Raw genomic sequence first — 27,528 nt, forward strand, 5'->3', positions numbered from 1 at the left:
GTCCTGTCTCCCCCCGTCCTACTATAATATTAAAATATCCTTATCGTGTTTTAAACAATTAACAACAGTCTATGGGAGTCGTGAGGACATAGTTTTATATAGTTTTATAATTCTTTGAATGTTCTTTGCTTACTACCAAATGGGACGAGAAATAGAATGAAAAGGTGTCTCATCTTACCCCACCCCCTATTAACAAAATTCAACGAATAAACTTTTGCTAAAAATACAGTTCATTATGTAAGTGTACAACGAAACAAACTTCGTACATCCATAATCAAAGTCAACTCGGGGGTCTCATTAGGCTAAAAATCTGAATACACGCATCACATTTTGGTGGATCTTGAATAGGGAAAGCTCCCTTTTCAAGAAATACTCACCGGGCCCCCCACCGGGCGTGTTTTAGTATGACTCGTAACACCGGGTCCTCACCGGGTCCCACCGGGCCCCACCGGGCCCCGCACCGGGCGTGTTTTAGTATATTTTTTTCCACCGGCCCCCGCCGGGCGTGTTTTAGTAGGACCGGTATTATCACGACTTTATAAAACGCCCGTCAAAGCTGATTACTGCTTTTAAATATTAAAAAAATATGTAAAATAGAAACAGTATACCTTGAACATCAGGTAAAAAATGCCTAATAGTAAGGTGCTATTTTTTAAGCTCAATAAATCATAGTAAAGCCGATGATTTTTTTAGTTTGCGTGTGCGAACGATTAAACTATAAGTTTCATAGCTTCATAAAACAACCTTGAATATTTCGTACATTTTGATTTTGTCTCATAAAACTAGTTTTAGTTTTTTTAAAAAAACACTGAGATATAAGCATGAAAAAAATAGGCAGGGGTCAATATAACTTAAATTTGAGATAAAAACAACAAAACAATATCGGTTTAACGTTATATATATAAAGTTTACATGGCAAAGAAACTAGCACAGCAGCCTGTTAAACTCGATAGGTTAACTACAAGTTGCAGAATACAGCTAAAGTAAATATATTTCAATTTAGAGTCCTATCTTCCCCCACATTGTAGTTTTATATGTTTTCATTGCCAAACTTTGAAAAGTTTGTTTTTAATTTAGTAATTTATACCTCAGAAGTTATTCAACTATAAGATACTGATATGATAAAAATAATATTTTGCACTTGGTAATAATTTATGAAAAGTGGCTTGTGCCAAAAACGCTTAGTAACTCCTCGTGTGTTTTATTATAGTTGTCAGTTAATAGAGGAATGATAGTACTAATTCGTGGTATTACCCAAAAACCGTCATCTATTATGATTTTTGAAATATTTGGCAATGTTTGCTTAAGTGTCCCATAAAAACAAATTTATAGACTTCTCTTCTGATTCAGCTTTGAATGTGTTGTGGCGCTGCGTAATACATATAAAATGAAACATTATTTCTTTAAAAAAGTGCGGGAATGGGTGTTAAATATAAAAAGGTATGATCTTTATGGGAATCATATAAATATTCAATTTTCAAATATTTTCGCGAAAATATAACTTACACATACATCTATATGTAGGTCTGTGCCATGTTATCAAAACAAAGTAAATGCAGTAGTACTTTTCCCCAGAATTTTCGGTACGTAATTATTGGAGCTCGTATTGTATTTGTTCGGATCTAATGCGCTTGCGCAGTGGCGTCTCGGCGCATGCGCAATAGCGCCTGGTACAAAAATATTAATTGGAACGAATATATTACGTCTCCTAAGCACAATTGGTTAACTTACTTTATCCTCGCGTGGCCGGAAAACGACAGTCGTTATTACACGGGTTTAAAACCTCATGCCAGCTTACGAGTTACCATGTATGTTACTTTGTGGGTGTTTATTTTTTTTTCAATCTTATTATGTATGGCTGATAATTTGGACATCCCATTAATAAGTGGCCACTTGGTTATGCCAGCTTACGAGTTACCATGTATGTTACTTTGTGGGTGTTTATTTTTTTTCAATCTTATTATGTATGGCTGATAATTTGGACATCCCATTAATAAGTGGCCACTTGGTTAGCGACTTTATAAAACGCCTTGGTTAGTGGCCACTTGGTTGGAGCAATTTTCGTAAAGTGGCTTGCCCAAGGCCACACACGCCCACAATGGTAGCAGCGACGAGCCTTGAACACATTACCTAATGGTTACAGGCAGGCGAGCTAACCACTACGCCACGGCGCCGCACAAACGTTGCTACCAAACATTGCTACCATTGTGGGCGTATGTGTCCTTGGGCAAGACACCTAACGGCAACCTTATTCCTTATTCTAATAAAATATCATCATTGAACATACAATAATATAAACTAGGGACCACATTTAGGCAGTATAACATAATAAGAGTAATCTGAAACACTAAACGGTAAACTGCAGCACACGAGAAAAGAACCAAATACTAGGAATGCGTTTACACGCGCGGCACCGAAAACACGTAACTAATAATTAGGCGAGTACTGAAACAGAGGAATGCGAGAACAGAACTATGGACCACAACAAAGAATGTAGCGTAACAGAAAAGAGGGATAAATAATACGATTATATAAACACGTTAATCGTCACAGTAGTTTGATGCAAGCGTCCTATAGCACTAAAGGCGGATTCACACTAGAAAGCGCCAATGGCTGGCGATTCGAGAGAGTCTGGCGATTTTTGACGTCACTTCTTCCATCGCTAGCGATACGAGGGACAGAAAATCGATTAGAAACGGTTTTTATACTCTGCAGATGATGATATGATCGCTAGCGATGAGCGGCTTGGGCACGAAAAGTAACAGTTTTCGCGTAAACTATTTCGCTGCAAATTAAACGGTGGAGATAATTTTCGAGTAAATATGAATGTAAAAATGAATATATATATTTTGTTGCAGGAATACTATATTGTAAATTTAGCGTAATAATATTAAAAACAACGTTTGTTAAAGTGTTTTGCGACTATTGCATTTTTAACAAAAACTGATTAAAACAGTTAAATATTACACGGTACACAATTACTTTGTAGAAAAATGATGAAATAAAACCAATGCCTGTTAAACGAAAGTATATTCCTTCCTGGGTATTTTTCTCTACTTTAATCGCGTATTTACGCTTAAACTAATAAATTTATTTTCCAACTTCCCGCCAAACAGAACAGGATACCAGGCGATTTTACGTTTGTCTGTGAATCCTTTTGTCGGCCGACAATCGCTCTCTCCTATCGGCAGCGCTTTTACCCCCCGTAGTGTGAACAGGCCTAAACACGTGTACCCCTAAACTCCCAGACAGTATAACCGCTGTTTCAACAGGACGATTGACTGAAAACAATGGCTTAACGGTATAGGGTCGTGTTGAAAACATATTATAGCCTATTGTAAAGAGTTTTCTGATAAAAACGATGTTCGACAAAAAAGGATCTATATTACCACTTATGTGCTCTATGACGTAAAATGCATATGTAACGGGGTGCAACTGGTAAACTTGTAAATTGTATCCCCCCGTTGTTATCGATGTGTTTTATTTTATCTCAATAAAAATGGTTATATTGGAGTAATCATGAAGAAAATGCTTTTACACTCGGCCTCTAGAGGGCGCTAGGTATTCTTATTATGGGGACATTCCCTATTTGGCGGTAAAAATTAGAAACTGGGGATTAAATTTCGTTGGCTGTTTGCAATGGACACTGAACAGTTACTGAATACTATTGTTTCTGATTATAAAAACATACTAAGGTGAGCAGTTTTCTTAATTATGTATAATAACGTCTATCAAAACTAAATTGTTGACTTTTAGGTGCTAGTAGTGAATAATCTCCCCCCCACCTTATTTGCTAACCACTAACTTAGGTGTTGATGGTTAGGGGGTTAGTGGTTATAGGGGTTAGTAGTTAGTGGTTATAGGGGTTAGTGGTTAGCAAACAAGGTTAGCACCGACTTTTGTAGGGTTATAAAGGGTTTATGATAGGGATGTGCCGAGCCGAGCCCGAACTCAAAAGCTCGTGCCCGAGCGTCTCCTTTTTTGACGCTCGGCGCTCGGCCCAGTTTTCTTATGCTATAATGTTGCACGCGAGAGCGAAAAATATTAAAAATGAAAAAAGTGAAGCTACTAAGCGTTAACGAGACTAGTCTGCGCAGCTTTCTCTTTAATTATTTTTCGTTCGTTGTGAATTTGCTCTCTCGCAAGTAACGAATCGCAACGTCAGCAATTTGCCGGTATCGAATTACAGCAGGTGTCGAATTACGCGAGCGTCCAATGTTTTCGTATCACATTTTAAATAAAAAGCCAAAAACTCTTAAACTTTTTTATCATGAAATAATATAAATTGCTGCAACCACGGTTTTGCAACCACAGGGTTTTGCAACCCCTAAGCCACCTTTACCGCAGACACGCACGCAGCCAGAAAGTGCTAAGACGCACACACACGCGTTGCATTCAATATAACATTCCTTCGCTTGGAATTAGAACAATTTTTCATTCAATTGTTACGTCACGTGTCCTATCGCAACGTAACTATTAATTATGACGTTTTATAATATAACAATCGGGAGGAATGTGCCCACTGCCCAAGTTGGCAGCCCAACCAACCACGAGATCAAAACATCGTGTATCAGCGTCACATTTTTACACTCTGCGCCGGCGTATGAAATAAAGGAAGACGCATGCGGTAGCATACATTCCACACGTAACAAACGAAGCAATCGTTGTGAATTTATTCTCGTGAAAAATGACGGTAATTTAAACTCTGGTTCTCGTGCGGTGCCATCAAACGATGTTTTTTGGCTTCTGTCCAAGCTCGACCGGGACGATACTTTGTAATATCATATTACAATTTATGTTGGTTCCAATTTACTGATAGCGTCGCTCCTCGCTTTTATATTTGCACCAATTAAATTCACATAATCGCGATTTACCTGCATTAAACTAATCATCAGAAACAAAAATTATACACAAACTACAGATCGTATGGAAGCGAATAAAACACTATTGTTTTCCAACAATCTTGTTTGTGATGTAACGATCGTAAAGGTTTATTCTGACGTAAATAATCGTTACATTATCCAAGATGAACATGCGTAGAAACTTGCTAGTTGCGCCACTGGCTGTAACAGTTATAAATAATTTTTTAATTAAATATTTTTTCTATGAATTTTACATTTTGCAACAGTAGGAATTATGAAAAGCGAGACTCGTCTTTAACCGCAAACCACGTGTTCTGTATTATTTTGATTAGCGGCGCTTTTCGGCTGAATAGGAACGCATTCTCGTACGCTTTTCTACTTGATGACGTCATAGGTGCTCGGGCTCGTGCCGAGCTTTTCGTTGAAGCTCGGCGCTCGGCGAACCCTAGCTTTTTCAACTTCAGCACATCCCTAGTTTATGACTTGTTTTTTACTCTTTTATATTTACCGTACCAGATTATTCAAGTTACATATATACACTTTGTTCTAAGCTTACCAACCGATGATCAGTTAAACCAAGCAAGAAAAATCAGGGAAAGTTTAAATCAATTGATTCATCATCGGCTGTCAAATATTACCAATGTTAAAAATGAAATCTCCAAAGCAAAAGGACAGTCTTCCCAGGTTAGCATTTACACTTTTTGGCAGGACAATCAAATTTAGTTCGAAACTCTCATGCATGTAAAAATATAAAAAATAGCTGATCCCTGTTTACATTTAAATTTTTTCTGCACTTTTATAAATCGTAGATAAGTATATTCTGACGCGGTAATCCTTTAGCTAGGGACCACCTAAAATTTTAGTTTCAAAATGTTTAATAGGCCTCACTGATACCTGCTGTCTAATTATTTTTGGAAAAAAATCGGGCGTTCGTTTCGAAAATTAACTTTGAAAATGTGTGAAAACATGCTTTGTCACCATAATTCGGCTGACTTGCCTAAGGTTAAGATTTTGTTACCTCCAACAATTACCATTTTACTGGCTGTCTAGCGCCATCGTCTTACTGGCTTATATATTGCCTTTTTCCTGCCTTTGCTATTCAAACGCGTCTCTCTAGTCTGCGTTTCAGTACAGGTTCTTAGTTGTGCTAGCATCGCCATTTTAGTGTAACTATTGTAAGATTTAGTTATTATGTGTTCAGCTATTAACATTGTTGTTAACTCCTACAATTTCGTATGTTTATGTTGTTTCCCGCCAGTGACTATGACGTCATTTTGGCGTTTGTGTTGTAGAGATGACGAATTAAGTTAACCATGTTTTTATTGGAAGTTGGGCTAGTTTTTCCAGTGTATTGTGTTATCCATCGTTTTAATATTATGTATTGTTTTATTTGTTAGCGACTAAACATAACTGTTTTTTAATCTTTCTCTGCGTCTCTTTCTCTGTGTGTCTCTCAGTCGGTCTCTCTTTGGCTCTCTATCTGGCTGCTGTGGCTGTTATTTTGGCTATTGTTGGAATGTGGCTATCGTTTATGATTTGCATTATCGTCAATACATCTGTATATATTCATTAAGTGGAGAGCATTAATTAAGTTATAAACAACAGTCGCTTATTCCTTATGCGACTAAAACTGCAGCCGCGTTTGAGTTAAACCCTAGCTCCTACAGACTTATTACGTCACAATCATTATAGATTATGTACGTTACGAAACGTTATAACATTGTTTTTCGCGCTGTTTCATGGTAGTGAAAACTTTAACCTCATGCCCTAAACCTTAAAACCCTTAACAAATTTCGTAATCTGTAACGTAGAAATCAAACCTAACAATACGTGTGGAAAATACGGTCATGCAGCACGATTTCACGCATTTTTAAAGTTAGTTTTCGACACGAATGCCTAAGGTTTTTAAAAAAGAGTTATACAGCGGGTATCAGTGAGACCTAAGGAACATTTCGGAACCAAAATTTTAGGTGGTCACCAGCTAAAGGATTATTTTCTGATGCCAAATGTTGCCACTATAACTCACCACCTCTTTCATCACATTTTATGCTTGGCTGTAACTTATGACTGTACATGACATTAAAGGAATGTATCACAATTCACAATTATTGTTTAGTTATATAAGCACACAAGGTATTGTGACAATACAATAGGTTTCCATCACCTGCCTTCAGTTGAAATCATATAATTTTAAAATTACCGTTTAAACATTAGAAATTGTTAAGTCACTTTTGAAACACTAAATTTTCACACTGCTGTTTTAGCATGTGGCCTAGCTGATACTTTTAACAAGCTTTCTTCTGCTGCCCCACCAACAGCAGTGTTTAGGTATAAGTCCACGATTTCTCTTGTGGTCCTAATTGTAGCGTACGACAAAATTGGCACAGTGGTAAACATAGTTTAATAAAATTGTAAAACAAATCATCGATCACTGACCTCAGTTTAAGGCTACCCGCAATATTTTCTTACAGCAACCAATTTCACCAGAAATTGTGTTCAGTATTCGTAATATATTGATCATTAATCACCTAACTTACACAAGTTAAAACATTATAAAAAAAATTACTTTTCAAGATTTATTGAAGATTAAATTTAATTAGTAGGCTAATCAATTATTTTATATTAGACTCAAACAGTTCTAAATTTTATTCATCATCTGATTGGACAATTTCCATACCCTGTCTTTGTTCCCTCCACATCTCAATGTAACAACATGAGCGGGGAAAAACGATCGGAAACTTTTACGTCTTATTCTGGTATGAGTCTTTAAGCACGAAATAAAACTTTTATTCAAACAATTAAGAATTGTTTGTGTAGCCGCATTTATATCACTGTTTTCACAATTAAGATTTGGCATCTTTCTAAACTGATGGATGGACTCCCCACAGATAATTAACACCCGAAATATAAAACTGGATCCACAGTTCAGTTGTACTTGTAGGCTTGATATATATATATATAATAGTTTTTCTATACTTTGCCATCAGAAAGTAGATGAACAGGCTTTATTAGATGAATAGCTTTCGAAATTAGAATATCTTTTCTGTTATCTTTTACAGACTTCTTATATTACTTCATGGCAAACTTAACCAACATCCTATCTTCTCCTGATGTTAATGCGATTCATGATGATGCTTGGAAGTTGCTTTGTTTACTGCATCAGTTAATTAAAACTAAAAATATTTGTTTGTACAAAATTCTTTTGAAAAAGTCGGTTGACCTCTTTGTGGGTAAGATTTTCATGTTTTATTCTATTTTTCAATATATGAATGACACGGTCCAACCAATGTATTGATCTTAAGTTTGTTACTGATTTGTTTATTCATTCATCTTTGAAAAAATTTAAATAATCGTTCACCCATCGGTCAGCACCAGTGTGACATAGTTCCACTAATTTTTGTTTTTACATGTTATACTATTGGTAAAATTTTATTATTATGTAGTTGACAACGCAAATACCATGTAAAAGATGGGTATAATATTAATATATATATTTTATTTACATATATTATGTGCTACAGAGTTATCTGCAGTTAGTATGAGACATGACCAAGATACAATGGGAGAGGTTTCAGTCACTGTTTTTTCAAATAATTCCAAAGTTGGTTTAAATATCTGTACATTTGAGAAACTTGAACAATTTCAAGTTGTTGCTTCAAATATTCTTAAGGTCGGTGCTTCATTTAAATTCAGTCATTAAAACTTTATTTCATCATTGCCATTCAACTATGTCATTGTGTAACATCTGAGAGCCATGGTTATTCTCACAAACCCTTCGATTTATGATGTTTTTTTTTTAACACAACCTATTTACATATTAACTTTGCTATTGAAGTTATAACCTACGTGCTCTAATGCTCATTCATTGAAGTTTTTGTTATGAATTCACATCTACTTTTTAAATAATTTCCTACAGGAACATCTTGCTGATATATTTCAATTAATTCCTGAAGATATGGATTTGATTTGGGTTGTATCTCTACAACAACTTCAACATGGAATGCTCACTTTGAAGGCCGTCATTCTTGATCTTTTAACCAATTTGCTTAAAAATATTGGAATGCCAAATGTAAGTGTGATGTGAATTTACAATTCTAATATGAAACTTTGACTAAAATAAACTGGACAATTAAAAATTATTTTGCCTTGTTTGAAAAAAAATAGATATTGTTCTGGGCAAATGTTTTTGCAATTTTTTTTAATTAGTTCAATTTTTTATTGAAAAATGTACTGTCCCAGAAACTTAGATGTAAACTTTTGCACCTAATAAGTATTTAAATTTATTAATTCTAATGTTCTATTTTTGTTGTTCATTTTTGTAGAAACATCAGCAACAAGAATTATTGTTTTGTGTTGTTTCTATCTTGGAATACAAGAGTGATGACAAACAGAAAAATGACTTTCTTGATTGTGGAGTTCAACCAAATATCTTGGAAAATTATGACACAAGTTGTGTCAAGTTTTTAACATCTCTGTTCACGATCAGAGAAACTTTTGATCAATATATTGGTTCGTATCCAGAACCAATTTTCAAACTTTCATTTGTACATCTCAAAACCTTGGTTCGTTGTGTTTCCTGCCTCACATCAACGTTGGACGGAGGGGAAGAAGTTTTCATTTATATGTGCAAGTATGCAGTTGTGTGTGTGGTGTCACTGCTCAAGAAAGGGTTGTGTGTAGACACTGAAGTTTTAAACCATTGTGGTAGTATTGCTTTAGCTCTTTTAAGGAAGGAACTAAAACCAGCAGGAACATCAATGCATTGCATTCAGTTTTGTTTGTTGTTTGCTTTACATTCATTACCATTTTTGGAGCCAATTGGAAAATTCATTGAAAACAGTAAACCTAGTAAAGAAAAATCCAGATCAAAAAAATTAAGGCTGTCTCTTAAAAAAGCTCATCAAACTGCTTCTTTAGAAACCAACAGCAAACCTAATGTATGTGAAGGGAATTCTATTCTCAGTGAAATTTTAGCAACTTGTGCACAAGTTCTGCGGCAACAGGAGGAATTGCTTTCTAGCAAAAGTGACGTTCAAATTACACAAGATGCATTACTCGATTCTGTGCGGAAATGTCTTCAAATTTTCACTTCGGTGCATTACATAGCTGCAGCTGATGAGAAGCAACATACAATCTTGGTTAAGTTTGTTGACGAAATTAAAATTCATGATGTAGTTATTCTTCTTTTAAAAAGTTTCACCAATTTGAGTAAAATATTTAAAAGCAACATTCATCCTAAAGCAGTAATGGTCGACATTTATTCAAACTTGGTACAACTGTCAAAGCTTTCATTAATGTGGGACAGGGCGATGCACAACAAGTTACTTGTGATTCATTGCACAAAAGATTTTGTGACAAATGTTTGTTTATTTGCTTCCATTCTTTGGATGCATGAGTTGGATTGGAGTGATCTAAAAATGACTCCTACTGCTGTTTTTACAAAGAAAAACATGGAGTGTGTGAACAGTTGCTTGAGGTCTTGCAACTTGGATGTCAATGCAATCAATGATAAAGAAGTGGTTCAATCTGTTGTTAAAGAATGTTTGACTTGCTTGTCTCTTGTTTCTGGTGATATCTGTCCCCTTTGGCGCTCTCAAGTGATTGTTAACTGGGGATTAAATTGTGAAAATTGTGTCATCTCTTGTTTTAGTGTTTCAATTCTTCCATTCTTATGTGCAGGAGTACAGGAGAAACTGGCTGGTAACTCTGAGACCATCATTGCACCGATACACCATCAGTTGAATATGTTACTTAAACACCAAGTTAAATGTTCCAAGGACTTTGTAGAAACAGTTGTCAGAGTTATTCAACCACTTGCTTTGGTTGAAAACTTGCAATGGAAATTCGTTCTCGTAGTTCAACAATTAGTACAATCCTCATATACTGATGAAACATACATAGAGCTTCAATCATGTTATGAAACATCCTCAAACATGTTTAACTCCAACAGTTTAGAGATGTTTTGTGCGTTAAGTGAATTCATTCTTCAGCAAAAAGATCTACTTGATAAAAAGTTGCTAAACATTGCATGCCAAAATATTGCTATGGTATTACATGGCACTGATAAACAAAATGAGTGCGAAATATCTTTAAAACTTCAGGCACAGTGGTTGATTCACTTTCAACATACAAGCACATCTTATTTGATCAACACCCCCCTTATTGCAAGCATCATGGTTACAGGGTCGGATTATAGTGAGTGGAATCTACGTTTCGTAAAGGTGTTGGATATTGCTATCAGGTAACATTTAAAATGCTTTTAATTGTCTTTATGTAATAACTGTACTATACAAGACTGTTATTTTTGGAATTTTTTTTACTTGTTACATTGACTTAAAATTTTCTCCTTAGGGCAACTAATATTTTAAGACTATATAATTTACAGAGATGAAAAGAACAATCTTGCTTTAAGCAAGTATTTGGAACTGGTTGGTGCAATGTCGCGAACTTTTGTTGATGTTTCAACACTGAGTGTATTGGAGTGGACATTAAAAACACTTGTCCAATATCTTGTAAGGCAAATACCTCACTGCTATTCTACTTCATATCTTCAGTTGGAAAGTATATCAGCAGATATAAGTAGAAGGCAGGAAGTGTTTAGACATCATTGGTAAGTATTTCTTCATTTTTTTTATTATTAGCAAGTAAATATACAGAGTGTGGTCCTTTTTTTAATAGGAAATCAGTGCACCAGACAAAAGAGTAAAATTGTTAAGTGTAAGCAGAGAAAAATGAATATGTGTAACTTTTAAGTGTAAGCAAAGAAATTTGTTCAAACTTGGCAATTGTTTAAAACAGTCACTTATGTATACTAACGATTTTCAAAAAAAACATACACGCAAATAATATTAGCTCCAATATATCTTAGCGAAAAACTGTCTTTGTTACAGGAAAAGTTATCGCAGTATAGAATCAATTGCTTATGATGTCGTATACAAGACTTTTACTTTTAAATACTGCATGATATTGGTCTACACTGCAATATTTATATTAAATAGAACTGCCGAACTGGAGTATCCTTATCTTTTTATCACTGACAATTGCTATCAAGTAAAGAAAAATAGAAAACATTGAATGAAAAACTTATGCATTACACATTCTTAATTGTCTATTCATGCAATTACTCTAATCCACAATGCCTTTTTTAAATTGTAAATCAGAGTTTGTGTAAAGTAGACATGATTTGCAAAAGTAGTTTACAATATATAATATATTTTTTAATATTCATATTTGCACAAATGTATGCCAAGTTTTAACATATTTGAATACAAAATAATCGGCTGAATGACTTCACCACACATGCTTGTGGTAATTGTTATTAAATAAAAGTAGCCTATTTAAAAAACGTCCTACTGTGAGGTAATTGTTTTAATTCTTTTATATATATATAATATTTTGTTTGAAATGTTTTTTTTTCTACAGTCGGTTGATCATTGAAACATGCGTTGCCAATTTACTTGATGAAAATAATCCCAGTCGAAAACCACTGGATGTCATGGAAGATTTATCGAAATTATTTAATTCATCCCTTGAATATTTCATCACAAACAACTTGATGTATTTGCTTCCCCCCATCATTGTGATGCAACAATCACACAATAATAAGAAAGACAACTTACTAACATTGGTAAATGGACAAAAAATTCTTAGTATGTACAAATGTACCTTTAAAGTTAAGTTTGTGTCATTAATAATCTTTGACCTAAAAAAGCAAAAAGTTGTAAGCTTTTATAGTTTTAGTGTAACTCAATGTTTTACAAGTTGTTACCTTCCTTGGTAGATCGAGGCGCTATTACCTACTTGCTCATGTATAAGTTTGGAATAATTATAATATAATAATAACTTTATTTTTCTCTTCGATTATGCAAAGATTTAAAAAACATTCGTAGTCATTACACCTTCTATATACATTCACTCAAGCAACAGTAAAATCTAAATCACGTTTCTATTGACAGTTGTCAGAGAACTCTGAGAAAAGCCGCATCGACATGATCATGGAAAACTTTAAACATATATTTTGTCATTCTGTTGTTTCTGGATTCAAACTTCATTTACTCGTCGACTTCTTGGGAAAAGAAACAAGAATTCAAAAGGAATCTTTAGTTTTGTGAGTAGTTTTATTTAAGTCATTTTGTTACCAAGGCTATTCCAACATTTTGAAATTAGATGTTTCCTAATTTTATAGGTTTTGAAAATAGTAAAGTTGAAAGAATTTACATTTTTTAGTGTTTTGTATAAATTTAAAAGTTTTACAGACTTAACTATGGAAGTCTGGTTCAACACTTGGTGGCACACTTAAGTGTAAACGAAGATCATGTTTGTAAAGCGCTGCAAGTCATTCAACAAATCAAATCAACTGACCATCAACAACTTTCACTCTCACAGCTGTTACAACCTCATATTCTCAGTATTTTAACTTTCTTTAACGGACAACTTCGACTAACGGCATCAAGCTTACATGAGAAAAAAAAGGTAAGAAAAAAGAACCTTATGAAGTTATATGAGCCAGTCTGTGCTAAGGAATTGCAAAAACAAAGAGAGCAGAACTGTAGACTATGTCAGTCTGCTTTGCTTTAAAACGTGAGATTTCATAAATTTAGATAAACGTTATCTCACTCCAATTATGCAATTGTGTTCCAATAGGATAAGGAACCCTTTTAATGTGTGCCCACGTAAGCGCTAATGTACACCAGTTGCCCTATTCAAAACCAAACCTTACATTGATGAGTTAATTGCTGCAAAACAAATGCACCCGTTTCAATAAACGTTTACGATATTTAATATTGTTAATTCTAGCGGGAAAATTAGGATTTTCTGATAGCTGGTAAAAGTTGAAATATTAAACCTATAGAAATTAGGCTTGAGGAACACATGTCCATAGCAGCATTCTTATCTCAAACCTAGTATTTTTTGGTTAAAATATAAGCGTGTCACTACTGCCCGGTCAAATGATTGAATATTTAAAGTTTCAAATTAAATTTCAGTTCAAAGTTAAAAAAAAAACTATTTTTTTTTAATCTACAGATAATTGAAAGTTTAATTTGTCTTTTAAAATTGATGAATTCAAGTGAAGTATCATCGGTGTCTGTGAAAATAATAAACACACTTTGCTTGGCTCAACAACTCTTTATTGACAGGTGTTTATTAGAGTTTCTTTGTTTTATTGCATTTTTTTGTTTACAAATCCTTAATTTTTGTCATAAACTTTTGGAACCAATCTAGTTGAGTGAGTATTATGTAGTTTATCATGTTTTCTTATGACTTGTTTTGCTTTCAAATTTTGTAGATTGATCTAAATAAGGTTCTATTAGAGGAAATTTATCAAAAACTTCTTTTTACCAAAAAAATTTTTTTTGTAATACTTTTTGTATATATTTTTATTTTAAATATTTTTTTTATTTTTTTTTAAATTACAAAATGTTTTCAGCCCTCATGCAAGTATTTGCTGCAAGGCTTGGGATAGTTTGGTGAGGTGTGTTGAAAAACCAAGTCTTGGAAGCATGTTGAGTCATGTAATGGTTATGTTGTTGCCATTTCTTGACCGATATCCATCTGAAGTAAGTTAAATTTGATTTATTTTTGTTTATAATCACATTCGATGCCGCATAGTCTATATATTTTTTGTTTGTCTTTGGCAGTAACTATGTACTTATTGGCATATTCTTGTTTCTTAACTCTTTTTGCCAAGTTTCGGCGATCCAATATTGGAAGCTACATTGCCCACAAATTATTAAAGTTATAGCACCAGTCAAAAGTCATTGTGAACCATAGTAATAGGTGTCATCCAATGAAAACTTAAACTTCGATCAGGACTAGGAATGTGCCAAGCCTGGCTGAGCGCCGAGCATTATATGCTACTGGTATAATGTTGCGCGCAAGAGCGATAAATAATAAAAGTAGAGCAACTTAATCAACGTCAGCAAGTTTTTTGGCATCTACTTTTAAAATAAAAATCTAAAACTTTTGTTAAAAACAATAAAAACTGGTGTTACCATTAATACTAGTTTTTTAATAATATGTTTTCTATAAAGTTAGCATTTTGCAGGCCTGGGATTTCAGAATCTCATATCGAATTACTATAGCCAGTGTTTCCATATCTGATTTTGACCCTGTTCGTGACCTAGGGATTTAAAAGAACTACTGCAATCAAAGAAACAGCAAAAATAAGATTAACATGTTACAGGTCACAGCAACATTGGAATTCCTTGTGTTGGAAAACAGTAAATTCACGAAATCCAACTTCCATAAGTTGTACTTTCTACCCGAACACCAATCACTTAAACGAATCCAAAAATTTGTTGAAAAACAAATAAAACAACAAACAAAATCGACTAATCTTGTTTCTAATCTGGAACAAGTAAGGACATTCTTATTCATATATGCAAATATTTAATTTAATTTTTTTTTTTTAATGTTTTAGCATTCTATTTAAAAACTAATGATGGTAACATTTTTTGGGAACAACAAGTGCCAAAAAATGTTTACATTTATTGTGTTATTGTTTTTTTCCGGTGTTTTACATAAAACATTAACAAATAAACAGACATAAATATGATTATGCTAATCTTCTATCATGTAATGTTTAAAATATGTTTGGTTATTTTATCCCCATTAATCACGACAGACATTGGAGCAAATCGGGCATGAAAGTTGTGAGGTTCGTGTGTTTGCAATCAAACATCTGCGTAGTATTCTTCAACTTCATCAAAAATCAGTTCAACGACATAACTTGGATGGTGGACAACTCAGTGAACTCATGCACAAGTTGATTGCAGCTTTACTTCAGTCTTGCAGGGATTCCAACCCTCAAGTTCGACTCCTGTGTGCAAAAAGTCTTGGTGAAATCGGAGCATTAGACCCAGACAAGTAAGATGACCCGCTGAATGTCACTTGTTTTGCGATACCTTAAAATTACAGTTGATCATCTCTTTCCATATACACGTTTTTAGTTGATATGTTCCTAAGTATTCGCAGAAAGATAAATATGCCCACAATCGTAGCTGTGGTAGGCTTTTATATCCACCTATTAAGATGTGGTACAACAAAAAACAAGATGCTTTAACAATCTGTAACTTAAAGTAACAATTTATTTAACAGGATAATGCAGTTACCAAGTGAAGATGGAAATACAGCGACATTTTATTTCTCATTCGAAGACTTGGATTTTTCTCGTCAACTTTTCTGTACTTTGGTGCAAGCCTTTCTTGTAGCACGTCCTGCACATCAAGATATATCGGCATTTGCTCTACAGGAGTTACTTAAGATATATGAATGCAAAGAAGGTGTGAAAGACACAACAGGTGGGTTGTGCAGTATGTTCATAAAGTCGTGTTACAATTTCAAAATTTATTATTAAGTAAGTTCTCAATATATCTTAACCAGGTTTGTTTTATTTTGATTAGTTTGTTAAAGTTTTTATTTAAACTAAAATTTATGTGTTTAATAATTGTCATCATGTCATATGAACTATAAATATGCAAAATAAATAAAACAATTGGACATCTGTTTGTAGTTATCACCAGTGGTTGGCCTTTGTGACTTTGTTATATATGATTCTTCATATAGTTGCTACATAATAGACGATTTTAATATTCACACTAGAACTTCTTAACAAAGTAATGCAACACTCGAAGTTTTAATAGTATTGATTTTTCATTGTAACCTTTCATTTTAAATTACAACTAACTCACATTTTAAACTTTAAGGTCGAAAGTTGTGGAGAAGTTTCACTGAACAAATACGAACTGTGCTTGAACCACATTTATCATCAAGGTGAGAAATTATTTGAATAAGTGGGATGAAAGATTTTTTTGGGTTTTTTTTTGTTTACCGAAAAGACCAGTTTTATGAATGAGTGTAACTTACGTGCGTAAATTCCCAAACTTTTAAACTTATGGCACCTTTCCTCCCTATTTGAGCCTCACTAAATTCAAAATAATTCTTTTGTAGTTTTACAAAATATGTTTAAATTTATTAATGATTTTAACTTATTTTAAGTAGTGAAAGTTTTAAGGCTCACCTGATACCTAACTACACAGTGTGAAAAAAAAAACCCACATGGTTATTTTAGTTGTATCATAGCAACTCCATGCTTCGTGGTGTAACATAAGTTATGTGTATTGCAGGTACATGCTGAAGAAACAATCGGACATCAACATTGAAACTATAAAACGACCGATTATTCATCGGAAAGTGAACTTAACTTTCAGGGAATGGATTGGATCATTTTGTGCTGTCCTCATGCAGATGGTAAACTATAATGTTGTTATTGTTGTTTTTGACATTGGTAGCTGTGTCTTATCATGGTTGTTCGAGCACTTCGCTACCAATGTCACAGTTCCAAGAGGTCATAAGGTGTATAAAGTCATCAGGCATAATATGCAACAAGACACCTATTGTACGACTCCCATTCTCCCAATATCCTAAAATAAGTAAGAGTTGTCCCACAAGCGGTGATAAATAAGTTATCATTATTAAAGTATCTTTATTTATCAGGCTTCATCTGGTTCATCTGTTCTTGTGAAAGGAGTGTTTAAAGCTTGTTGTGCGGTTGTGCGTAACGACATCAATGTTGCTTTGTTCATCTTACCTCATGCTGTTGTTGAAGTGCTTCGATCAACAAATTATTCAAGTTTTATTGTGGAAGAAGTAAGTGGTGTGATTATTATCAAATGATTATACTTGGGTTAGGATCAGCTTATAAACTTTGGTGATATAAAGCTGGTAAAGAATTCATATTATGATGCTCTTTTATTCTCGGATTTCAATGAACCAAATAAGTAATATGCTAAAACAGATTACTTTTATCTTATGTAATATTTTAAATCAGTAGTTTACATGTTTTTCATTATTTTCTTTGATTTTAATTTGAAATCTTCCTTTGATTTCTTAAAACGAAGCAAATATAGTGACTTGTAGATTAAGATCTGCAACATTACTTTTCCTTTCATTGAAAGTAATTGTTGACTCAATAACACTAAAGAAGATTTGCTAACAATGCTTGTGTCTTTTATAATAAGATTTGTTTACCAGATAACAGCAGTCCTACAAAGCACAGAGAGAATTAATTCAGACATACAAACCGAAGAAGTTACCTTCATAGACAAGGTACGAACAAAAGTATATTTTAAAATTTAACATTAGTATATACTTAAATTACAACTTCCTACCTTCTTGCAGGACTTAAGTGCAAGATCGCATGGTTCACATTTGTTTGAGTTGAGTGCGCAAGCTGTATTTAGTATCCTTGATCATGTGACCAGGTGGGGCAGAAGTCCATTACCCTCAGGAGGAAGTCTTGTTAAAGAAAGACATATTAGGTAGGTTAAAGTTTTCTAAATTCTATATAGCGTTTGTTGCATTACTTTAAACCCAAATTTAATTTGGCAAAACCACTTTATTTCGGTACTGCATTTTTTTAAAATTAAGCTACAAATTAATTGTTTTTGGGCCAAAGATTAATGTCGAATTTCCCTGATCTCCTCCTGAATGGCGACAAAAGGTTTTATATAAAATACTTTTCAGAGAAAATAAAATAGCCGCAGAGTTTCTGACAAAGATTCCACAGAAGTTGTGTGCTGTTTCTTCACTTCGATGCCGAGCTTATGCAAGAGCTTTACTACATTTTGAAGCTCACTTAAGGTAAGTTTGTTTTATTTAAGGGTGAGGGGTTAAAAGAGGATATAGGGGATCTCTTGGTTAAATCTTAACACTTTCGGCGATGCATTAATTTAAACAATCAGACACTGGATGCCGCTCGAATTTTGGATTTTATTCAATTTTTAATAAGCTATGAATTACAATTGAAATTTGCGAATTATACAACAGTAAGCAACGTAAATCCAAGAAACAGTGACACTTCAATGTTTTTCTTTTTGTGCGGACGTGAAACATTACTACCAATGTTTTAATATCTTCACTATTCGTCAGAGCGGAAGAATAAGTATTGGACAAAACAAAACTTCACAGCATGATAATTGTAATGATCAGACACTAAATCACTGACGGAACCATTATCCGTAATTTTTTCAGCAGCAGCAGTAATGAAAACATTGTAAAATACTAATATTGCGTAAATTATAATTGAAATCGTCAGAAGCTGATCATAGGGTCACAAGCTGATTGGTCAAAAATAAGGTAATCTTAAAGCAGGCGTTCACATTTAGTCTCAAACAACCTCGATCGAGCGCACATATATATACGCGGCAAGAACGAAATGCACTCACAACATTGAAAAAAAGGGTAAAACATATATATATATACGTGTGTTGGCACAAAAGACCATTGTTACCAAAACATATATATACGTACAATGGAGTCGAGAGTGTTAGGGTTCAAATATCATCCATCAAAAGTTTCTAACATTTAACTGTTTGCATATCTTTTCTGGCTTTAATACCTTAGTATCACTTTCAAATTTAGTTTTTATGTAAAGTCTGAAATGGAATATTTGATTTGTTGACTAAAAATTTCTGGTTTATCAGAGATTCATGTAATAATGTTTGTGACTCGGAATCTGCAACGTTCCTTCAGCGTTTGTTCGTTGAAATGGATGAGACCGATGGTGTGTCCGGTGTGGTGGCGGTGAGAGGAGTCGAACCTACTCCAGAAACCCAACTTAAACTTTTGGAAAGTACCGGTGCATTGCAGGTGTGGCTTCTCTTGTATGTTTGTGCCAAATCGAACATTACCTAATTATCAAAACTGAATATTTTCAGTGGTTTATAACTGACATCGAAAACCAACAGAACACAACACATATTTTATCTTTTACAGGATGCATCAGCTTGTTATGAAAGAATTATTCAGAAGAACCCGCAATATTTACCATATCATCAAGGTTATATCAAGTGTCTCATTGACCTTGGCCAACTATCAACTGCTACTAACTATATTGATGGAACAGTGGCCACCAACCCACAGTGGGAGGTGAGGTTTGTTGTTGGGTTTGATTGATGGTAGAATTTGAATAAGTTGACTGCATGATTAATTTGCATGACATGAAACTAAAATTGTAGAATTCACTGTATTTTGTGGCTAGTAATGTGTTTTTAACCCTTTGATTGCTTGCCTCGCCAGGTTGCGCCATCCTACCACAAGTTACATAATTGTCAGTAATACGTTTTTAATACATGGTGCTGAATTGGTCATATACAAAAAAAAGCAATTTCCTCTTTTTTTTAGCAATAAAATATCAAAAATTTGAAAATTTTAAGCATTTTTTGTGTCCAAAGAAAATTGAAAAGTTACCTGACATGAAAACTAAATGACATTCATTTATCCGTATTTTGTAATAGATAAATCATATATATTTATGATTATGACTAAATGATAAACTTGTTAATTGTTGCAGGAAAAACTAAAAGATTCAAGAGTTGAGGCTTGTTGGAGGCTTGGCCAATGGGATTCTTTGAAAACACAAGTTTCAAATGTTGCCATGGCTACCAGTGATTATATGACAACATGGAGCTGTGGTATTGGTCGGTTGTTGCTTGCTGTAAGAGGAAGAGATTGGGACAACGTTACTCAGTTACTGGATGTGAGATTATTTTGATTATATTAATAACAAATATAGATAGAGCATGTACATTGAAATCTGTTTCCACACAGGGGTTGTATCAAAACCAAACTGCACCCCTGTCGGCAGCAAGCATGGTGAATGGTTCATACCAGAGAGGGTAATGTCACATCATTATTATTATTAAAATACAAACACATTCACCTCATTTTTCACAGATATTCTTATGTGCTGAGACTTCACATGTTAGCTGATCTAGAAAGAGTTATTGATGTCGTCAAAAATAAAGCAAACATATTATCTGCTGATATTGAAGAGTTGACATCTATGTGGCATCTTCGATTACAAGGAGTTCAACCATCATTTCGTGCAAGGGAACCAATATTATCTCTCAGTCGAGTTGCCTTGCCTTTCCTATGCAATGAAAGGTCCGTAATTTCTTTTACTAAACTTTCAATTAGTTTAAATTGTGTGTTGTTGTAGGATCTCACTTATATAAACACACACATTCAATTCAACCAAACATTGTATATGCAGTGAAACAAGTGAGTGTAAAAAACAACTTGGAAAACTTTGGTTACAAAGTTCAAAATTAGCTCGAAAATCTGGTTACATCCAAACAGCTTATGGTGGTTTATTGTCTGCGCAACAATATGCATTACCGCAATACTACATTGAACATGCTAAACTACTATGGCAAAAGGTTTGTTTTTTCAATATCTTTTTGCGTTTATGTCTACTTTTCTTACATCTACTTATGTATATCTACATGTAATTGTTTGAGTTGAGTATTTGCTACTCAAAATGCCCTGTGTTAAGTACTAAAGCCACATTTTGACCTAAGTGATATTTCTATGTATGTTTTCCTTGTACAATATGCTTGAAAAATTTGTGCATCAATTTATATGCTTGAGAAAACAAAGAACATATTATTTAAAAATTCTGAATGGGCAGGAACTAACCGAAAAACAGCAGTGGTTATGCTATTGTAACTAAATGTATTTATAACTTTTTTGTATAAATTGTATACCTGCAAGTCAAACAAAGTAAATAACAGAAAGTTGCTACCATAGAATTTCTTAAGCACAATAATCTAGTAAGAATTACAATAATCGAAGTAACAGTTTAAATTATAAACAGGGCGAGAGTCACCAAGCTCTGCTCACATTACAGCGGGGGGTGAAGGAACATTTCTCAAGCACAGATGATTCGCTTGACAGTGAGCAGCGAAAAACTCGGGCAAAGGTCATGTTGCTTGTGGCAAAGTTAATGGAAGAATCTTCCAGCTTTGACAGCAACATGGTGTTAAGGAAATATAAGGAGGTATCGGTGGTGTGTGTTGTTGTTATTAGTGTTTCACAATAACGAGAACTGTGGTATTCAGACTTTGTTATGACAAGGGTGACCTACTGTGTACCATCTCTGGTGACTTTATGCACCTCACGCCCCGCTTATAAGGGAACTTTTGTACAACTGCCTAATTTGTTAGTGATGTCTATGTTGGAGCAATTGTTATTGAAGCGTCCCTCTTACACACACCCACAAAAGTAGTAGCATAGTTATCATGCATTGAACCCAAATCCTCTCGTAACAACACAACCATTCAACAAATGAAAATCTTCGTATTAACCAGGTTGTAAGCTACCTGGGTGAATGGGAAGACTCACATTTTTACTGCGGCAAATATTACAATAAATTGATGACAACACTGGTTGGTGAGAACAGGGGTATAGGAAGATCACAGTAAGTTTGATTAAATTTAATGCAATTGAGCAGCATTGTCTGCCAAGTGTAATTATTTGGTGTAAAATATGTTAGAAAAGCTATGAATGTTTTATTCATAAATGATGAAAATTAGATTTTATTTTGATTAACATTTTCTCAGACATTTATATTACATCATGCTTCATTATGGAGAATCATTACGTTATGGAACATCTCATATTTATGAATCACTAACTAAGCTTCTAACTTTGTGGCTCGACTATGGAGCAACTGTTGCTAAACTTGAGAAACAAGGCAAACCGCAGGTATATTATCAAAACCAGTAAAAAGTTTGTTATTGTGCCAAGGTTTTCACGTATTCAATTAACCTCTCTTGGCAGATTTGTTTATGTATATGTCTCAATCTGATTATGACCTCAAAATGTCAGTAAAAAAAATTTCAAAAAATTCATCTCTTTGTCATCAAAAATGTAAAAAAAAACAAGGACACACAGTAATCCGACTGACGTTGGGACATACTTTGTTTAAAATTGTAAAATTTTGTGTTTTTTTTCAAATTCTGTGTGCCCTCAAAATAAAGATACAGAAAATCCAAGTGTGTCTTCATTGTAAAATGTCAAATTGGGCACACCTAAATTTAATAAATAAATCTGAAACGTTTTTAACCTAGAGCAATGAAGATGTGCAAAGATTGCTGAATGTGATATCCAACTTGCGGCAGAAACTACCAGCATATATTTTCTATGTTGCATTTTCTCAACTAACTTCTCGGGTGTGCCATCAACATGAGTAGGTTTTATCAGAGTAATTTAATATATTAAAATTTATCTAATGAATTTATTACAAAACAAATATTTTAATAAAAAAGAGTATGTGTTTTTGCTTGTAAAATTTCATAAGTAAAATTTCCCAAAACGAATAGTTTTATCGGTTAGTTTAAAACTTTTTATTTCAGACCAACATATTCGGAGCTGAAGGAAATTCTTGTAAAAGTTATTCAGAATTTTCCACAATGTGCGTTGTGGGCTATGATGGCAATATCTAAATCTTCGTATACCCAACGGGCCACTAGATGTCAGGAGATATTCCAGCGCGTCGCTTATAAAGATCCAAGTCTAACAAAGATTGTGTCTGATGCAACTAAGTATGAGATATCATATGGTTCAAATTTTTTTTAAATGTTGATTATTTTTACCATACAAATCCTTCCTCATAATCATGGATTCAAGTGTTTGGCAAAACTTCCAACATCTAAGTATTGAAAATCTTTTATTTCAATCAAACAAATATCCAAAACTGTAGTTAAATGGGACAGAACTCACTGGGTGTTGTATGTTTGTACAGTTTGACTTGCCTTAAAGTATAGTCAGGTATCTGTCTAAATAAAAACAATTTTGTTTAATAGGATTTTTTATTTAGTAAAAAGTTTATAATTCACAAATTATTAGTATTAACAACTCCTTAAATGGAAAAGTGATATCTTGTATCATAAGCCTTCTTGTGGCCATCTGATAATTTGACAAAATAACTTGTGACAGTTGAAAATAATTCTATAGGTTGACAAATCAGTTGCTTCATCTTTGCAACAAACAAGTGGCAAATAATCAACAATTAAGCATCAACACTCATTTTAAAGCACTCAAAAAACTTGTTGAAGATCCAGGATTTAGTGAGGTAGAAAATAATATGACAGGACAAATTATATCACAATTTATTTCATACACCTTTTTACAGCTTGTGAATTACCATATGCGTACCTTTGTGTGTAATCATTTTTGTGTTGCTGACAAATTTAAAAACCAATCCACTGGGTAGAAATTATTAATTAACTTTTTTTTATTTGTCTACAGATATTGCTGCCACTACAAAAGTACATGACCGCCACATTACCACAAACGAAGAACTCAGTGTCAACTTCTCAATCGAAACACAATCCTTTCCCATTATCTGTTGTGCATATTGTTGGTTTCAATGATCAGGTATTGTGCTATATATATTACAATGCAACACCTTTAGACAACCTATTTCGACTTCTGGGTTAAACTAATTACGTTTAGGTTTCTTACCCAAAGACACACGCACTAACAATGGTAGTATCATTGAGCATGAAACTAGTATCCCCAGTAGGATATAATCGCAATAACCACTGTATCACGAAAATGGCTTTTAACTAAACTTCCACAGCGATACTATATATTTAAACTTAAGTTTTCGAATCTAGTATCTCCAGTAAACTTGAGCTTTTTCATCCAAAGGTTGAAACGCTTCACTCGTTACAACGTCCGAAGAAACTGACCATGCGAGCAAGTGACGGATCATCTCATATATTCCTCTGCAAACCTAAAGATGATCTTCGCAAAGATGCGAGGTTAACTGAGTTCGCTGCAATTGTAAATAAATGTTTAAAACGTGACCCTGAGTCTGGAAAAAGACAATTACAAATTCGGACATATGTAAGTGATTTACATATTATTTTAGAATTAATTTGTATTGTACTTTAATATATAAAAAAATATAAACATTGGATTATTAAGGATATTTACACTAAGTTTTATCATAATTTAACATTTTCAATAATACAGGCAGTTGTTCCTTTAAATGAGGATTGTGGAATTATAGAATGGGTTGAACACATGAAACCAATTCGATTAATTATCTTACAAAGATACCGACAGCTTAATATGGTTGTTAGCAACAGAGAATTACTTGCATGTGTTTTGCCCAAGTCTGCTGAAATATCGTTAGTTAGCACAGGAGTGGCTTTCACACCGAGTGTGTTATGCATGTTGTTTGCTTTTCACTTTGTTTACTTTTGTGTCTCATTTTATCCAGGCGGTAGTTCCCCTAAATGAGGAATGTGGTTTAATAGAATGGGTAAACAACACGGTTGTTTTCCGCCACATTCTGCTACAAACTTACAAAGCGAGGAAACTACAAACAAGTGTAAAGCAGCTTAAAGCATGGCATTGTTTAGCATCTGATCCACTTGAGTGCGTTTCCACTTTATTATTTTTATTCATTTCTCACAACCACATTTCTATAAAGTATAAACTAATGTTACCAGGGGTAATATAAATCAGCTCTTTTGGTAAACTTGTTTTTTCTACTGACATCGTAAAACTAAGATAAAAATGATGTAAATCTGACAGCACAACATAAACAACAAAATGTCAGTAGTGCTTTTCATAAAACGTGTATGCCTTGCCACTTGCCACAACAGTTGCGTTGTTCATTTAATGTGATTATACTTGACCTGTTTTTTGTCAGAATTTTAATTCAGTAATTTAATCGTAGGAAAAAATTAGACATCTTCCGAAACAAACTTCTTCCCCGGCATCCTCCCGTCTTCCATGAATGGTTCCTCTCAACATTCACCAACCCAAGTTCTTGGTACAACGCAAGACTTGCTTACGCTCGATCACTTGCTGTTATGTCAATGGTAAATAAACGATTAAATGAAACTTATTTGTTCGACAGCAATTTTGTTATAACGCGGGGGTTATGTATGCTTATGCATATTACACCTTATGTCTAAGTTAGGGTATTTCTTGTTTTATTTACAGTAGGAGCTACGACCATTACTTGTCTTGTCCAACGTTTCATTAAAACAAATAAAATCTCAGTGTTAAACCTTTTAGAGCCACATGTATGAATGCGGTAATGAATTTGTCCTCGCATGACAGGGCAATTTTCTGTTTCATACATCTCGTGCTCCCTTAAAAGTTACGATATGTGTACCTTGTGATTCTTTTTGATATATAACAGACAATTTAATAAACTACTACTGGGTGGAAGCAGTTTCCATTGAGTGACTGGTTTAAATAGTTTGAAACATCATTTAATTTTTTTCAGGTTGGTTACATACTGGGACTTGGTGATCGACATGGTGAAAATATTTTATTCGATTCCAAAAGTGGAGAAGCCATGCATGTTGATTTCAGTTGTCTTTTTAATAAAGTTAGTATCAGTTTAAATAAATTTAAAACTTGAATTGATGTAATTTACTTATCTGTATTAAGTGCGGTAACAAGTTATAACATCCAAGTTCACATGATAATTAAGTACAACACTAACACTTACTGTTTTTAAACCAGGGACAGACATTGGATATTCCAGAAATAGTTCCTTTCAGATTGACACATAATTTGGTTGAAGCCATGGGTCCAACTAAATATGAAGGTTTCTTCAGGCGTGCTTGTGAAGTCACAATGAATGTTTTGCGTGAACAAAGGGAACCACTTATGAGGTAAACATTTGTGTACAATGGTTCAATTTATAAATTATTACTTTTATAAGAAGCGTGGTAAAATAAAGTAGTCATACTTTCTAAATGTAATCATAATAATGAAGCATCTGCAGCATGCATGAGGTGCTTGGTTTGATTCAAGAGATATTGCGACTATAAGGTTTACCTGAACTTCTGCAACAACTTTTTGTCAGGTTCAAGTTATTTATCTCTAAGATGTATAAAGCCACTTCATTGGGTGCACGAAGGGGTACTCAGTAAAAACTGTATAATAATATCAGTACATGTGTTACTTTATTTGTAGTGTTCTTAAAACTTTCATCCACGATCCTCTTGTTGAATGGAGTCGTCGTAGTCGTGGCAATTCATCTGCAGATACTGCAAATGAAAAAGCTTTATCTCATGTTAATGATATTGATAAACGTTTACGTGGAATCATTGCAAAGAACAAAGGACTTCCCCTTTCTATTGAAGGCCATGTTCATTATTTGATTCAAGTAAGTTTCATGGCAGCATTTTTTTCATTTTATAAATTACCAATATTTTTAGGAGGCAACTGATGAAGAGAAACTTTGTCAAATGTATATTGGATGGGCTCCTTTTATGTGAACTTCAATATTAGTTAAACCAAAAGATTCAATTCTGTGTTAACTCGTATATTGGTTTCTTTCAATAAAGTTCTTTTCATTTCTTGTTATTGCAGTTCATGTTTTTTTATCAGGTGTCTTTTACTGCATTTTGATAGACCATGGTTTGGCAGTCAGTATCCCATATTGGCAGAAAAATGGTGGTACACACACCTGAAGTCCTGGATGATGCTAGTATAGACGTGAACATTTGACTTCACTAGCGAAAATTTTATTGTGTTGTAACTAAACTTAAACGTGGTATATTTATACTTATCATATATAGTACTGTGGGGTAAGATGGGACACTAGTATCCAAATAACCTAATCGTGTTTTAAACAAACATAAACGGTCAATGGAAGTCACGAGAAAGCGGTTTTATAATTCTTTGAATTTTCGCTGTCTACTACCAAATAGGACGAGAAAATAGAGTGAAAAGGTGTCCCATCCTACTATATTTATAATCGGGGCGCCGTGGCATAGTGGTTAGCGCGCCTGCCTGTAACCAATAGGTAATGGGTTCAAGGCTCGTCGCTGCTACCATNTGTGGG

General features: G+C 33.9%; 1 protein-coding gene across 4 annotated transcripts; it reads left to right on the forward strand.

Moving 5' to 3' along the window:
- Positions 1–3,611: 3,611 nt before the first annotated feature.
- Positions 3,612–27,052, forward strand: LOC100177614 (serine/threonine-protein kinase atr). 4 transcript variants are annotated; one of them, XR_003397548.1, is made up of 42 exons: positions 3,612–3,695; positions 5,414–5,546; positions 7,489–7,618; positions 7,922–8,092; positions 8,384–8,532; positions 8,779–8,931; positions 9,185–11,103; positions 11,248–11,472; positions 12,285–12,489; positions 12,818–12,969; positions 13,118–13,334; positions 13,887–13,999; positions 14,290–14,419; positions 15,046–15,219; positions 15,487–15,728; positions 15,960–16,162; positions 16,568–16,634; positions 16,988–17,111; positions 17,358–17,510; positions 17,895–17,969; positions 18,042–18,181; positions 18,387–18,503; positions 19,346–19,511; positions 19,638–19,790; positions 20,215–20,400; positions 20,472–20,539; positions 20,598–20,807; positions 20,917–21,082; positions 21,520–21,702; positions 22,013–22,122; positions 22,265–22,409; positions 22,775–22,893; positions 23,060–23,248; positions 23,661–23,778; positions 23,955–24,083; positions 24,360–24,557; positions 24,687–24,788; positions 25,399–25,543; positions 25,957–26,061; positions 26,199–26,350; positions 26,655–26,847; positions 26,900–27,052. XR_003397548.1 is itself a non-coding variant. In XM_009859455.3 (42 exons), exons 1-42 carry the CDS (start codon positions 3,640–3,642, stop codon positions 26,957–26,959), a joined length of 8,001 nt encoding a protein of 2,666 aa, XP_009857757.1. In that variant the 5' UTR covers positions 3,612–3,639; the 3' UTR covers positions 26,960–27,047. The 4 variants fall into 4 exon arrangements, 2 of the variants coding, with proteins under 2 accessions (XP_009857757.1, XP_018673125.1); XM_009859455.3 differs by having other exon boundaries at positions 24,687–24,844; positions 26,900–27,047; XM_018817580.2 differs by lacking the exon at positions 24,687–24,788 and adding an exon at positions 24,937–25,094 and having other exon boundaries at positions 26,900–27,047.
- The last annotated feature ends 476 nt before the right edge of the window (positions 27,053–27,528 follow it).

This window comes from Ciona intestinalis, chromosome 2 (genome assembly GCF_000224145.3).
Source record: "Ciona intestinalis chromosome 2, KH, whole genome shotgun sequence".
NCBI classification, from domain to species: Eukaryota; Metazoa; Chordata; class Ascidiacea; order Phlebobranchia; family Cionidae; genus Ciona; species Ciona intestinalis.

Coding starts and splice junctions, on each gene's coding strand:
- LOC100177614 (XM_009859455.3), top strand. CDS start 3,640: ATGGACACTGAACAGTTACTGAATACTATTGTTTCTGATTATAAAAAC. Junction 14,000..14,289: donor CAACAACTCTTTATTGACAG/GTGTTTATTAGA, acceptor AAATGTTTTCAG/CCCTCATGCAAGTATTTGCT. Junction 15,220..15,486: donor TTGTTTCTAATCTGGAACAA/GTAAGGACATTC, acceptor TAATCACGACAG/ACATTGGAGCAAATCGGGCA.